The sequence below is a fragment of the Neopelma chrysocephalum genome, unplaced genomic scaffold (genome assembly GCF_003984885.1).
Source record: "Neopelma chrysocephalum unplaced genomic scaffold, ASM398488v2 Primary Assembly neopelma1_79, whole genome shotgun sequence".
Lineage (NCBI taxonomy): Eukaryota > Metazoa > Chordata > Aves > Passeriformes > Pipridae > Neopelma > Neopelma chrysocephalum.
Window position 1 is genome coordinate 5,594,677 of NW_020897740.1, and position 15,387 is coordinate 5,610,063.

At 42.8% G+C, this 15,387-nt stretch overlaps 3 protein-coding genes across 4 annotated transcripts in view; 1 reads left to right on the top strand and 2 right to left on the bottom strand.

Moving 5' to 3' along the window:
* The window catches only part of SPATA5 (spermatogenesis associated 5), a 167,958-nt gene extending 167,440 nt beyond the window's left edge, over nt 1-518 (bottom strand). The window contains exon 1 of the mRNA XM_027689951.1: nt 341-518. Coding sequence (XP_027545752.1) covers nt 341-473 — 133 coding nt within the window. The 5' untranslated portion in view covers nt 474-518. The remainder of the gene's footprint in view (nt 1-340) is intronic.
* Nucleotides 1-15,054, top strand: NUDT6 (nudix hydrolase 6). 2 transcript variants are annotated; one of them, XM_027689952.1, is made up of 5 exons: nt 1-95; nt 1,716-1,906; nt 7,034-7,089; nt 10,081-10,135; nt 12,805-15,054. In XM_027689952.1, exons 1-5 carry the CDS (start codon nt 49-51, stop codon nt 13,191-13,193), a joined length of 738 nt encoding a protein of 245 aa, XP_027545753.1. In that variant the 5' UTR covers nt 1-48; the 3' UTR covers nt 13,194-15,054. The 2 variants fall into 2 exon arrangements, with proteins under 2 accessions (XP_027545753.1, XP_027545754.1); XM_027689953.1 differs by lacking the exons at nt 1-95; nt 1,716-1,906 and adding an exon at nt 2,044-2,256.
* FGF2 (fibroblast growth factor 2) overlaps nt 13,649-15,387 on the bottom strand; it is a 21,320-nt gene continuing 19,581 nt past the window's right edge. The window contains exon 3 of the mRNA XM_027689954.1: nt 13,649-13,866. Within this exon, the coding sequence (XP_027545755.1) occupies nt 13,681-13,866 (186 nt within the window). The 3' untranslated portion in view covers nt 13,649-13,680. The remainder of the gene's footprint in view (nt 13,867-15,387) is intronic.

The window sequence follows — 15,387 nt, forward strand, 5'->3', positions numbered from 1 at the left end:
CCTGAGGGGAGCGCAGGGACCCTCGTGAGGGGGAACCGCGGGGCGGGGATGCCGACGGGGCTGGGCAAACACCCGCGGTCACACACTGCTGCTCGGTACCGCACCTTCCACCCCGATATAGCTCCCGCTCCACGGGAATAAAGAGCGGATTTCACGGGGGCCCAGCCGACTTTGCCTGAGAGAACCCCCCGGTCCCGCCTTCGCGAGCGCGGCTCGGCAGGGACTCAGTTTCAAACGAGGCGCCCTCAGCGCGCCGCACTTGGGCAGCCGAGGCTGGGAAAGCCGGGCTTGGGGAAGTCCGTCCCCGACCAGCCCGTCCCCGCCGCCCGCACCCCCGTACCTGCCTCCACGGCGTCGGCGACGCGCAGCGCCAGCGGCCCACCCTCAGCAGCTCCGAGGGGAGCATCCCGCGGGGAGCCGCCACCCGCGGCCAGGCGCCCCTTGCTCTTCCTTTTGGAAGAGGAGGCAGACATGCTGCCCCACCGCCGAGTGGTTCCGGAGCAGAGGCCGGCACCGCCCCGGGGGCGGAGGCTCCGCGCCCCCCGCCCCGCTCGGTGCCATGGCGCGGCTGTGGCGGGCCCTGCGGAGGGCGCGGGACTGGGCGGCCCTGGCGGGGCTGCGGGCGCGGCCGGACAAGTTCGGGGGGGTGAGCGTGGACCTGGGCGAGCTGCGCCAGCCCCCGCGGGTGGAGCGGGCCGCCTTCGGGCGGTGGCTGCGGGGCAAGTGCCGGGCGGGGCTCCTGGGGCAGCGGGGCGGGCGGGGGGCGCTGTGTGAGGGGCCGGCGGGGTCCCGGGGAGCAGCTCCCCTCAGCCGCCGCCTTCCCCTCACGGGCACAGAGCCGCGGCCGTGCGGCGGAGAACGCTGGCAGGAGGGAGCGGAGGGCGCTCACAGAGCCACGGGGTTGTCAGGGTTGGAAGGGACCTCTGGAGATCATCCGGTACCATCCACCCCTGCCAAGGCAGGGTCACCTGGGGCAGGTGACACAGGAACGCGTTCATGTGAGTTGGAATGTCTCCAGAGAGGGAGACTCCCTGGGCAGCCTGTGCTCTGCCATCCTCAACGTAAAGGAACTTCTTCCTCGCGTTGAGGTGGAACTTCGTGTGTTTTAGTGTATGGCTGCTGCTCCTTGTCCTGTCGCTCGGCAAGAAACTGCAAGGAGTCTGACACCGTGCTCTGGTGAAACTGAAAAGAGTCTGGCACTGTGCTCTTGGCACCCACCTTTGGAATATTTATATGCATTAATAAGATCCCCTCTCCGTCGTCTTTTCTCCAGTCTAAACAGGCCCAGCTCCCACAGTCTCTCCTCGTAAGAGAGATGCTCCAGACCCCTAATCACCTTTGTTGCCCCTCACTGGACCCTCTCCAGCAGCTCCTTCTCTTTATTATGCTGAGGAGCCCAGGACTGGACACAGTACTCCAGATGAGTAGATTCCCCTGTGCCTTACAGCAGACCCTGACAGAAAAGCCATTATTTCATGTGTGAACACCACGTTGTACCACATGTAATGTCAAGCTGGCAGCCCGTGTCATTGCTGGCACCTTCCTCACACCAACAATAGTTTGACCCTGTAAATGAGGTGAAAATACAGATCTTTGCTCAATAACCCCAGTTGTTGTGCGCTATAAGGTTTAAAACCACACAGATCAAGGGCAAGGTGGGGCTGTCTTTGAGTGGTCACCATGGCCCTGACCTTCCTCACTTCCCTCTCTTGCAGAGTCCGTGGCTCAGTGGCGGCAGGAAGGTCGCATTGCCGTCTGGCTCCGTGTCCCCATCCTCCAGAGTGGGCTTGTGGCAACAGCTGCTTCCCAAGGCTTTGCTTTCCACCACGCCGAGCAGGGCTCATCCACCCTGACACTGTGGCTGGGAGAGGGGCCCAGCAGGCTGCCAGGGTTTGCCACCCACCAGGTGGGTGTTGCAGGTGAGTTACAGGAGTGATACCCACAAAAAGACTTGAACAAGCCCTTAGGACCAGTAGGAAATGGGCTGTTCCTCTGGACAACCAGCACATGGAAACCAGCTGCCAACTACCATTGGGGTGACTTTACAAAGGGAAGTGTGTCATTCATGAATGCGCCTGTACAACAGCATATGTGGCTAAAAACAGGCAGATAGAGGTTTCTCAAAACAATTCCAGTTGGAGAAAATTGTGAACAGCTCAGGGAGAAGAAAATGTGGTCCTGAAGCTGTAGAATGGGAGCTCATGATATTGCTTTTAAACACCATTCTGAGAAAGGTGTCGTCTTTTCACCTTGCAGGTAAGAGACAGTAAAGATTTCAAGCAGCATTTTAAAATGAAGAAGTAAACACAATCATAGAGAAATAAAAAAGCACTTCTCTGCTTGCTGTCCTTACTGTAGATGCTTAATATATGAATCTGCCTAACCTATGCTCACATTAAGGTCTGTAAATGGGGACAATTTGACCTAACAGGGATTGTTCAGAAGCTAAAACAACTATTAGCTGAAATTACAGTGGTCTAAAAGCTACTCTAAGCTGTGCCTGGAACTCTGTATTCCAAACAAATATATTTTACAAGCAAACATCTGGACACCATACTCTTAACCAACTAGAACTCCCACAATCACAGTTGGAAAGGAGTTGTTCCATAACTGAGAACATTTGCAAGGAACTAGATAGGATGGTTCCCTTTTTTTTTTGTTTTTTTTTTCTTTGTATAGCACAGTACAAGGAACTGATGATGAGCCAAAAAAACTTAGCTTCACCAAATTCGAATGTGTTAGCACTGTCTCTCTGCAGAGTTCCACAGATATGCCACTGCCTATCCCATCTCTCAGTAATCTGTTATTTGGAGGTTTGTTTGGACCCCTCGTGTAAAGCTTACTTTAACACCCAGAAATTATGGGATAGGGAGAGCAAATCTCTCCAATTACAACCTTGACTTGTTTGTCCTTGCCTTGCAGGGACTGTGTGGGACGTTATTTCTTCACCAAGTAGTGTTAAGACCCATAAATAGCAATTTGACAAACCTAGTTAGGAAGAACTCACAAAAGATGGATTGTTCGGTGTAGCAGCAGGTCAGGTGAAAATAAGTTTGGGGGAAAACGCCTTGAATTACAAAACGGTGCTACTGCCATCGGCAGTGGGAGCCTTCCGTTCCACGGCCAGCAGAGGGCAGGGTGGAAGCCGAAGGCGGCCTTGGATTTTGTCAATGGACATGTTGGAGCATGTTTTCCTGAGGTATGGAAACCTCACCATTAAAATATGTGGCATTAAACTGGAGCAGGATAGCGCATTCCCTCAGCAGAAGCTCCGCGTTACTCCTTGTGGTTGTAACTTGAGTGCTTGAGGAAACGGAACTAATTGAGAGGGGGTTTTTCTGAAGTAAGACCTGCACAGCTGAAAATGTTGTTTGGAAGGAAATCATGTAAAAGATGTGTTGTGACCCCGGTGGGTATCAGGAAGGACTTTGTGTAAGAGAAATCATAACTCTTGAAAGACTGTCAAATAAACATTTGAAAATACAGAAAATGCACTTTCAGAGCATAATTTGCAGTTCCACTTTGAAGCACTTGGCACTCTGCAAGTAGGAAAAAGCTTTGAGGAAAGGAAAAGTTTCACAAGTGCAGGTAGATGGATTTCATAACTTATTGCACATATTTAAAAGCTGCACAACATTAAATGTCTGTATTCTTTGCTGTCACTTTTCAAACCTATGCGTTTTTACTCATTATTGGAAATTTTTTTAAAAAAGGTAAGGAGTTAAGGAAGGCATTTTGGGCAGGTAGACAAGCAGATTTCTCTGTGAAATAATGATTGCTATGTGTTTTTTTTCCTGTATTCCACTCACTCTCAGTGGAGATGGAACACATCCCAAGAATACACTAAGCAGTGTGGCTACCACCTGGAATATGTTTATTCAGTTAGCTTTCTACTTTAGGACCAAGAGCTTGGGTAGTGGAAGGGCTTCATTCTATTTTTAATTAATTTTATTCAAATATTAAATTATGTAAATATGCTCTTTTATATTTTGTGGGTGTCAAACCCCAGGCATTTTTATTTCCTGAACAAAAAAAAAAAAGTATTTTAAAAAGTGTCTGCAGTAAAGGAAAGCAATTTTCTGATGAGAATCTCCATCTCAAAGCTGTGGCCAGTCAGTGAAATACAGGACTCAGTCCCTTGAGCATCCTGGAAATGAAAAGCAGAGACATGGAGAGTGGTTGGCTGGCCAGAGGGAAACCAGCACAGGGAGCAGGCAACAGGTAGCAGGTCTCATTGCCAAGTAGACCAGCAGCTGGTTTTCCTGCTGTCTGGAGTTTCCCACGCAGGGAACGCTGCACAGCCAGGGTTTGTGCCTCGGGATGGTCCAGCCAAGTGATGACAAAGGTGTGAATAAGCGAGGTCAGGTCATACTTGACCAGACTGGATGAGAGTCGCCAAGCAGAGAGTAGCAAATGTTACTCATTGGGCTTGGCCATTATTGTTTAGAAATAGTGGAACATGTGATGTGTCTCCCAGCTCACTCGCTGCATCCGTTTGTAGGCGGCAGGATTTTCCACATGTGTAAAGATACAGGAAGGTCTCTGGTGTATGAAGTGATTAACATGTTTTGCAGAAGCATTTCCAACATTCTCCACCTCCTGGGAGGAATTGGTCTGCCACCCAGAAAGGGACGTGTTTGTAAACATGCCACGCAACAATGGCACAGGCAGACAAGCTGAGGAAGGAAAGTGAAAGGAGAGGAAGAAAAGTAAAAGTCATTTATTCTCTTCTCCCTCACATGTAGTGTAAGCCTTACAACACAGCTGTTATTTTCATTGCTACCTACCTTAATCTACTTATTGAATCAAAGTCCTTGGAGTCTACACACACTGAGGATTATCAGCCTTAGCCAGTCCTGTTACTTAGGGAAATGGGTAAAATGAGCAGCTGCATTAATGTGAAACTGCACAGGAAGGTTATGATGGCCCAAGGAATCAAAAGTGATTTAAAAGTAGTTCCCAAGTTGTTTTACAAATACGTACTCCTGTCTGCTGCTGTTTACAATGCAAGCGGTCGTGCATGCACTCATGTGGTCAACAAGTGCTTTTCAACTCTGAACATCTTTGCATACATGTTTACATCAGTCATAAATAAAACAGGTAGGATGAAGATATTTTTCCCCTCCATTACTCATTACCTGGAGTTGTCTAAGGGATTTTATTTTTTTAATGCTTACCTGTTTCCCAAAAGAGAACATTCAAAACAAAGCGGTGTTGTAATACTGAGTACTTGGCTGGGTTATAAGTATAAACCTTTCCAGAAAGTCCTGGTGTTGGATGATTTAAAGCTCCAGGTACCACATTTGTAGCAAGGGGGAGAGTTTTTAAAACTGCAGTTCAGGGCCTGCAGTCAAGCTCTGATCTCACTGATACCAACCAGGTGCAGCTCAGGGCCTTCAGAGCTGCTCTTGGGAACACGAGACTGGACAGCAAATCCTGTTAGTGTTCTTTCTTTCTTTTTGCTTTGGTTTTAGGTATCCTCTAGCAGAGATTCTGAGCATCTTAGTGACAATTTCACTGCCAAAAATGACATTTCAGGGGAATAGAAACAGAGAAGAGAACATATACTTTCTGTTTGATTCAAGCTGCAGTTTCCTGCCTGCAGCAGTTCTCCCTGGTCTCAGCAAACCATTTGGCTGAACGATGGCTTTACTAGAAAACAATCCCAGTAATCACAGTGTGCATCAAAGTTACTCCTGCTTTCCTTTTGTTCCCTCTTTAATCAGCAGAGTACTTGAACCTGGACACTGCTAAGTATTTACAGGAGGAATGAAATCATACCATCACAAGCCAGGGGGAGGCAGATATGTGACTACCCTCCTAAAACACGTCCTTTGGCATATCTTGAAGGACGACTGGTATTTTATCCTTTCAGTGTTTCTCCTACACAGAAGTCTGCCATTGTATTATTAAAAAAACAGAGGGTGTTGTGAGCTGGACACTCATTCTTTAATAATTCCCTTCTGTGGAAATACTTCCCCAAAGCATTTTAAATGCATATATCACAAATCTGCCTGTATACTCTTCCTCCTGCTGTAAAATGACAGAAGCATTTTTTTATAGTTAACTACTAATTTGAAACCCATGCATGACTGATGTGGAAAAGAGCCTGGTAAGCTGCACCACAGTACTCGTTCTGCTCACCACAGGACTCTTTAAAAATCTGAGAAAAATGCCTGTTTTAAAGGAAGGATGTTTTTAAATAGGACCAGTGAGTGTGACATGATGATTAAACATGAAGGCACTTGGGTTTTAGAAAGTAGGAAAACTTGTAATCTGCAGGAGAAAGTCATGGGCTGAGCATGAAGACATAAGGAAAAGCTGCACTTTTCAGTCAGACATCCTGAGGGGTTTTTTTAACAAGTGGAAGTGTCCCTTTTCCACTTGGAAGCAACACTTTTTGGTTAACAGGTTGACTCAGATTGCTGCGAGTTCCTGTCATGAGTTCATAGATAGTCACCCAGCTGGACACTATCAGTACAGTGAGCCCCCTGAGTAGTAAATCTTGTGTGTCATTAACCAGAAAACACTCAGATCTTCGCTACAGCAGGTGGGAGTTTTGTCATGAATTTCACTGGAGAAAAATTCTTACCCCTTAAGGGTGGCTTCTCGGCCAGAGTCACTGGAAAATTTTCTGTTACTTGAGCAAGATTATAGGCACGTCTCTGCTGCAGCTTTGCTAGATTGTTTGGGTGACCTCTTGATCTTGCATTCTTTAGTTCTGATATTAACACAAGCAAGTTTTTCTTTTCATTTCTTGTCTAATCTGGAACTTAAATGTTGCAATTATTTGTCTTGGTACTGTGCTAACTCTGAATTTTTATACAGGATACTTAACCTTTTTGTGATATTTTATTGTGTATCAGTTTTCCACCAACAAACCACTTTGTGATTCATCTAAACAAACCTTGCCAACTGTAAATGGTATCATTAGGGGTTTGCTGTGCTTTATCAAAACATGTTAGATTTTAGTTGTTAAAATTGGACATAGTTGTCCAGCACTACATTTTTTTCAATCTTCCTTCTCTACTAGGTGCTGTTCTAGATGAAAGCACTGGAAAGGTGCTGGTTGTACAAGACAGAAATAAGGTAGGTTTGTTACAGGATTATAAAATAGAGAAGTTAATTTAGATAATCTTGCTCTGTAGTATAAAACAAAATATATGTTTATTTTTATACCAGTTCAGAATTGTGATAGTTTAAAGTTACTTCCTTTTATGAGTGTCTTGGAACACATCTATCAACAGATTGCTGTATTCCATTTTAAGGGAATAAAAAAATGCTTTGAAAATCAAGGCCTTTATTGTTAGTTATAACATATGATCGACTCAGCACTACTAAGTATCCTTCTTGCTTTGAATTTTTCTCCTGTAACTGACCCAAGAGTCCCTAATCATGTGTTTGGATCCATGCAGACCTCTGGAAAACCCCCACAGCTCAAAACAGATTTTGTGAGGAGGTTGCTGATTTTGTTTGGTTTCAAAAATTCCAGGCATGTCTGTGGCTTTAAATAAGCCATGCCATGGTTGGCCATGACCTGGAGAGCACCTTAGTACCAAGTGTAAAGATCCCTAATTCCTCACAAATGGGGAATGCCAAACCAGAGCATTAGTGTGGGGATGGTGGGTCGTGTGATGTGGCTTGAGGTCACCAAACATCCATCACTGGGAATGTCTTCCAGCCCCCATCAGGCTAACCTAGGCTTTAATCCAGCAGCTGCAGAAAGCTCACTGGCTCAATGGCACAGTTGCCTGTGCTGAGCTATTCCACAGAAAAGGCATTTAGCTTCCATTATGCTTTCATTTGCAAAGTGTCTCTAGCACAGTGAGATTAACTGCAGTTTTAACAAGAAACAATCAAACCTAGGTGGACTGAAATACACTTGGATGCATCATTTTCATTTTATATAGTTAAAACTATGCCAGAATCTCACTGGCTACATTTTTCTGTCTTTCCTGAAATAGCTACTAGGACATTTCTTCCCAGGACCAAAACATCAGTTCATTAGTAACTCATGGCTAGGCTTCATTAGTAACTACAACACGGTTAATGAACTTCAATGAAAGGGTGCTTTCATGGGCAGGTTCAATTATACAACATGTTGAATTTCTAACACAAAAGACAAGGGTGTTTCTCTTCCTCTGAACTCATTTCCTGCAATTAAAGATTTTTATTTTTTTATTTTTACTTATAATAAATAAAAACATCAAGGACTTTTCTATAGCAGGACCTTCAGGCTTACATCGAGAAACTACCAATTAAAGCATGAACCTACCTCACATGCTGTAGGCTCCAAAAGTGGTTCCAGTTCTAGAGAGTCTCAAGGAACAGGACAGCACATTGTAAACTTTAGAAACATGACATTTATTTATCCTTTTTACACACAGAAATATAAAACTGCACGCTTAGCATTTAGTAAGTATGTTAAACAGGTCTCAAAGAATATCTGCATATTTAGAAGGAAATGGTAGTTTCCTAAGCCCAGGAGGTGTGAGGCTTAACTTCTACATTTGTGGTTTTGTTAAAGCTCCCCCACAGGCATTTTCAGTGCAGGTATCTCTACCCATTCTACAGTGACATCAGATGCTCTAATTTGGGTACTGGGTTCAATTCCATACTCACCAGGCATTACCTCTTTCACCTCTGGCCCCAAAACACAAGAGGACCAGTCTGGCACTTGCTCTTCCCTGTTCCCTCAGCTCATTCTGAAAAGTGGGATATGCCAGGTCAACTATTTCAGCTCACCTTTCCAGAACAAAGCTGACAGTGCAGCAAGTGAGGAAGGTGAAAGGAAAAAAGTGATTGTTTCTGACTCTCCTCTTTCCAGCTCTTTACTGACTGGGTAAAATTAAGTCTAAATGTTGAAGTGTATGAACATCCATACATTCCTTGTGCAGTGAGCAAACATCTCAGTGCAAGCAAATAGTTCAGACAGTTGTTTCCCACTGTCGGTTTCACCACTTCTTTCCCTTCTCTTTTCCCATAAAATGAACAGTTTCCCTGAAATGGTGTCCTTTAAAATAAAGGATGTTCTGAAAGCTTAAAAAAATAATTAAGCAGCTGGCAGAATTTTAAGAGCTGTTTAGGTTTAATCATAAAAGGACAATTCCACAGCACAAAGATTTCCAGGAACCAAAAGCAAATCTGGAAGCCAGCAGACAAATATACGTATTTTCCATCTGCACTATTTTTAATCTATTACTTTAAACTCCTATCCAAGCCCTTTAAGAATGCCCAGGAAAAAAACATTTTCCAGTGTAGTTGTTGGGGTTTCAAGTCACTGGAAAGCAGAGAGCTTCCCCCTCTATACTGCATGGACAAAAAAGCTTTTTTTTTTTGGCCAGTGTGCTTTTTTACTGCGTTAATTTCTAGGTGAAGGGTAACTTCGTCCTACATAAACTTTTAATAAGGAAAGAAATAAAAAATACAGAGAACTAAAGCCTACAAATCTTTATGCATTTGCAAGAGGTGCAGGGACTGGGACTCCTTTAGCAGTATAAGTAACAACACCACGCCTCCACATTCTAATACTGAACTTTATTGCAATTCAATAAATGTTTCCATATATAAATCACACACAAGCCCTCAGTTTTTGTATTCCATGAAAATGACAAGTTACACGAAATGATTATTACAGACACACGGAGTCATCTTAAAGCCAGTGCAATATAGAACAGTACTACAATCATAATACCTGTTGGTAAGATTAAATATATATACATTTTTTAAAAGCCAAAACCATGGAAGGGGAATACATTAGTGATTAAATATAAGATTATATTGTCTATAGCAGCTTTTCTTTAATATTCAACTACTCTATCTAGCAGCAACGTTGTCTAATGACTGTTAGACAGTTTGTATTTTCAGTCAGTAGGTGTTTTGTTCAGATAGTTCATACAGACTGTAGCTGTCTCTGATCATCACCTTAGCAGGAATAAGTTCCTACTTCCTGCTGTTTGTAGGAGTCGTAACAATACTACTGCAACTTCAAGAAAACAAGTCACATATTAATTATCTCCTTCATATTTGATAGTACAACACAGGCTGTATCCTTCATTAATGTTTTCTCCTCCAATACAGACTATAAATGCATGGAAATTTCCAGGAGGTCTGTCTAATCCAGGAGAAGACATTGGTAAGTCCTAGGAAGACAGGTCAGACGTCAACAGAGTTACAAAGACATTAACACTACTGAAATACAGCATGACCCACACCACTCCTTTGAATTTGTTTCTTTGAAATAATGGTGAGCAGATGAAGTGACATGATCCTGTGACCTTAATGGTAATTGGGTAACATCATATTGGTAACACTGGGTAACATTTGGGGCAAAGAAGTTTTGTATTTATAACATTTACTCTTTTCCACAATTTCTCTTAAGTGAGTGCTTGAAGTCAGCTGACTTTTTGTTGGATATGCTGTAATATGAGCCAGAAGTGCAGAGGATTAAGGTAATCAGTATAAAAACCAAATAAAACTGAAACAGGGAGCTCTCGGCTCACACTGGAATCCAGGGCAGTGACCTCAGTGATGCACTGAGCAAAAATTTCCAGCTCTCCATTTTTACATGCAAACCAGAATTAAATACAACTTTTGCTTCCTCCCACCCTCATTCATTTGATTTGTTTGGACTAAGAGGTCTTGGCACAGGGCAGCATTAAGTGCAGCAGCTCAGTCCTGTGGGCACCTACTCAACCAGGGACATAAAGCTCTTCTGTATTAAGAGATAATGCTGATTTGAGGAAACCTCTCATTTCTGCCCAGCATAGCACAGGTGATGACAAGCACTGGTGCAGTTCTGTTCAGTGGTGAATGAACAAGGCTGTTTATGAAGAGAGAGAAAATTTGGCTTTTTTTCCCTTTTGTACCTCACCCCTTAAAATCATGATCCATAGACTGGTTATTTTTTAAACTGGGCACTGAGCCCAGGTTTCCTGACTGTTCCATACCTTAGAAATACCTACTATTTTAGCAGTCTCCCTACAACATTTGCAGGGCTTGTATTCCAGTTCATTATTTCAACACATGGAGAAAGTTTCTAGTTATTGGGATATGACTGAATTTAGTTTCACAACTCCCGAGTCTCATTTTCAGTCTTTTTGTCAAACCCAGTGATGGAAATCAAAACTATTTGCTGGACAATGCAAAGACATGTAACAGTGAGATGGATCCATGTTTTCAGAAGAATCCCAAACGCTGTGGTTGTTGTCTAGCCAGGCTTCTTCCCACTTGTAGTGCCAGAGGCTCTAGGCCAGGAGATACCAGCAGGATTTTTGTGCCAGCACTGGCATTCCAGTGGGATTCCCCAGAGGGATAGTGCTACTGAGTAAGCCAGAGGCCACCCCTCAAAAAACAGGTGAGATTATGGCTGGAGCCTGGATGGAAGTATTGGAAAACACCCAGGAGAAAACAAGTCTCCCACAGCTCCCCTCCTGCCACTTCCAAACTACATAATAATAAAAGTTATGATTCTCTTCATCACATCTTATATTACAAGAAGATATAAATTAGTGAAGCATAAAATATAATAGAGCTTAATTTTCCTTTTTTTAAATCCTTACATACTCATACCTTATAAACTCATTCAAGGGACTACATTTTAAATTACAATTAAAAATTGCAATTACAAGGCTTGAAGATCCTGTGATTATATGAAGTGACATAATACATGGCTATCTACTTAAATGAGTACAAACTGACTCGTGCAAGTAATACCAATAGTTTCATAATGAATTAAGCAAAGTGCACACATTTTTGTATTTGAGTATTTCTGAAACTCAAGCCCTAGTGTTTCTTCTGGTTTAACTGTCAGTAGATATTTATATATATACACATTTAAATAAAAGGGAAACAGAAAAAGGCACTTCATTTAAAAGCAGAGCTCAATGCTAAAATGAAATTCCTAATTATCACAATTTTCTTAACTGTAGCCTGCTTCAACCTTTCTCATTATCTCAGTTCTTCACTTCTGTGTAATACAGCCCCCTGCCCAATAACAAAACACAGGGAGTTTTGCTTTGCAACCACTGTTTTAAACCAGGGGACCACCCAGAGAGGCCTCTCTGGGCAACATAAAATGCCATCTCTGCAAGGGTCAGTAATGGTACACGAGTGTCCTTCCCCATCTGGAAAACTTCACACAGGTCATTCCACGGCAAGATAGAAGCTGAGCTGAGGCAGAAATATGTGCAAACCAGGGCCATTAACATACAATAATTTGGCCAATGCTGGATTAATCATTTTGGTTATTCATTGTTAGCCACTGTATGTCCAGATTATTTCCAATATTTGAAACTACCCCTGAAATGCCTGTTCTGTTCCCCTCTGACATGCCAAGATGAAAGCTTCCATAGGATGGCAAATCTCTACATGTCTTTTAAGATGTATTTTGCTTTTGGAAGCAAGCCAGCACACTCATTTCTTACTGAAAGTGAACTAAAAGAGGCAGGTAACACAACAGCTCGGACAGAAGCAAGGAGAGGGATGGGGATACAAAGGACTGCAAGGAGGGTGGAATGCTGCCTTGGATTAAGAGATCAGCAGAGTCAGCAGCCATCAGAATGTCCATGTCAAGCCACCCCCTGCACAGTATTATCAAAAGGGGTAATTCTGCAGGATATACACAGCAAAGGCACTTAGCAATTAGTTCTGTTCAGGGACCAAAGAATTAGCTTATCCTTGTGCTGGAAAAACAGACTTACGTCCTGAAAACCTGACGAAGCAGAACAGAGAACGCTTTGAGTTAGAGGGTTGCTGCCTTTCCCAAATGTTTAAAGAATGCTAAGCATTGCTCTTTCCACCCAGGAGACACAGCAGTTCGAGAGGTTTTTGAAGAGACTGGCATCAAGTCAGAGTTCAAGTCCATCCTAAGCATCAGGCAGCAGCACCAACACCCCGGAGCCTTTGGGCAGTCGGACATGTACATCATCTGTCGCCTGCAGCCCTCCTCCTTCAACATCAGCTTCTGCCAGCAGGAGTGCCTGAGGTGTGAGTGGATGGACCTCGAGGAGCTTGTCAGGACAAAAAACTCTACTCCTATCACCAGCAACGTAGCCAAACTCCTACTGTATGGGTACAGGGAAGGGTTTGATAAGATTGACATAACCATGAGGGAGTTCCCAGCTGTCTACACAGGCCGGTTCTACAAACTGTACCACAGGGAGCTGCCCGAGTCCTACAGAAACATTACATGAGAGCAATACATTTCACATTTCGTTAGATTAATAATTTAGAATTATTACTGCAGTGTTGCACATTAAATTTATTCATGGACTTCTTTTTAGGTAATTATTAGTAAGTAATGATTCTCTAATAAGCTAAGAGATAAATTATTTGTAAAGGTAAATATTGCTGCAGGTGTGCATCAGATTTGTTTTCCTTTACTCCATAAAGAAAGCATAACGTAAATAAAACAGCTCTGCAAAGATACCTAGAAGAAAACAGACGTGTTATTGATCTTGAAAAGATATTTTCCAAGTAATTTTACCTCCACACACACTGGCACAATAGGTTGAAAGAGCAATATAAAGACAGTATGAAACATTCATGTTTTAAACTGGTATCTGGAAAAGTAGTTAATATCAGCAAATAATTGCTTATATTTTGCTACTTCGGGGAGGAGTAGGAAAGTCGACGTCTTTAGTGTAGTGTGGCAAATGTGCTCGGAATCCGCCATGGGAATCAGCTTTTGGCAGACATGGGAAGAAAAAGGATAGCTTTCTGTCCAGGTCCAGTTTTTGGTCCAGGTTTGTACTGTCCAGTTCTTTTCAGTGCCACGTACCAGTCGGAGTATTTCCGTGATCGGTAAGTGTTATAGTTATTAGATTCCAAACGCTCAAAGAAGAAACATTCTTCTGTTGCATATTTCTAAAAAGGGAGGGAAAAAAAAAAGATTATTGGTATAGCATCCAAAAACAATTCTTCAGACTCATGGGACTAACTTAGCAAAATTGTGAGTTAGCAGTACCTCTGGCTTTAAGAAATGGATATGAAACATTTCATGACAGAAGAATGATAGTTATTGTGAAAATATTGTCAAAAATGCCTACAAGAAGAAGAGGGTTTAACTGTGGTTCATTTGTGGTGTCTAACACAGACCAAGCAGGTTCTAGTTTGTTTTCACTGTGTAATTCTTTGTTCCGATCAGAAATTCAAACATTTAAATGAAGGACCCTGTCCCTTGGCACTCAGTGACTTCCAAGCTCAGCAGCTTTGCCATCTCATCCTAGGTTATAGCCAAAAAGAAAAGCAGGGTGTAAGAGAAAAGGCAGCATTTCCCTTGCCTTCCTCAACCCAACATTTTATCCATTAGATAAATAGCATGGCAAAGTTCCAGCCTTTGCCTCTTCTTTTCCAATTTCGAGGTTTATCTTTTCCTAAAGCTAATTCAAGTCTGTGTTTATAGCATTCCAAAACAGTCTTTTCAAGATTTTTTTAGAATTCAAAACTTGAAAAATAATGTTAAAAATTAAAGAGATATATTCCACACGGAGACCAGGCATGCAGGTATTCAGAAGTACATCTATGGAATTACTTTACTTCTGGAAGGAAGTCTTCAAAGCCAGCTCCACCTACATGGAATTAACACGGCTCTCAGCTGTCACAGTGGTAAATCCACCTGCAGAACTAGCACTTTAGGCAAGAGAAATTATTTTCTCGAGTATAAAAAAAGGCAGAAGTTCAACACCCCAGGAACTTGGAGGGTGCATTTTCTTTTCATAAACACCACCTCTCAGTCCATCAGTTCAGTCAGACTCATTCCCCCTGAAAATTTTTGGGAATGCCAGAGGAGCAGAAAAGCTCGTCATTAAAAAGCAAGCGTGTAAAATATTGGGGAGCAGACAGGGAAAGTGAGGCAATCCCTGAAATTAGCAGGCTACCCTTTGTTATCATCTTCTGTTAATATTCATTAATATATAAAGTGAGTTTGGAACAATTAGACTTCATACAGAAGGCACAAAAACATACAAAAGAAGGGTAACTCCTCATGTATGCCAAGATTCTGTAGCTACAAGCAATTAAATCCTTCAAGTACAATCTGAAATAAAGTGATCTGTCTCCAAACATGTCTTCAAACAGAAGGGTATTTTCTCCAATCATTTTCAGATATGAATTTTTGCTTCTAAGCAAAAGAACTTGTAGGAGAAAATCCATCTGCAGTTTCTCATTTCTATAACTCACTGATACTTGTACATTTCAAATAACAGAAATCCCATTCACAATTTTCATGTTATTTTTATTTTAAATAATCTCTCTCAAGATAAGTTTTACTTCAATGCTTTGTGTTCCAGCAATGTGAGAACAAATGCATTAATCACCTCAAGCCATAGATCCAAGCGTGAAAGGGAGGAGGGCACAGAAACTGTATAAAGAAGCATTTAAAAACAA

Coding starts and splice junctions, on each gene's coding strand:
- NUDT6 (XM_027689952.1), top strand. CDS start 49: ATGCCGACGGGGCTGGGCAAACACCCGCGGTCACACACTGCTGCTCG. Junction 1,907..7,033: donor CAGGGTTTGCCACCCACCAG/GTGGGTGTTGCA, acceptor CTTCTCTACTAG/GTGCTGTTCTAGATGAAAGC. Junction 7,090..10,080: donor TTGTACAAGACAGAAATAAG/GTAGGTTTGTTA, acceptor CCTCCAATACAG/ACTATAAATGCATGGAAATT.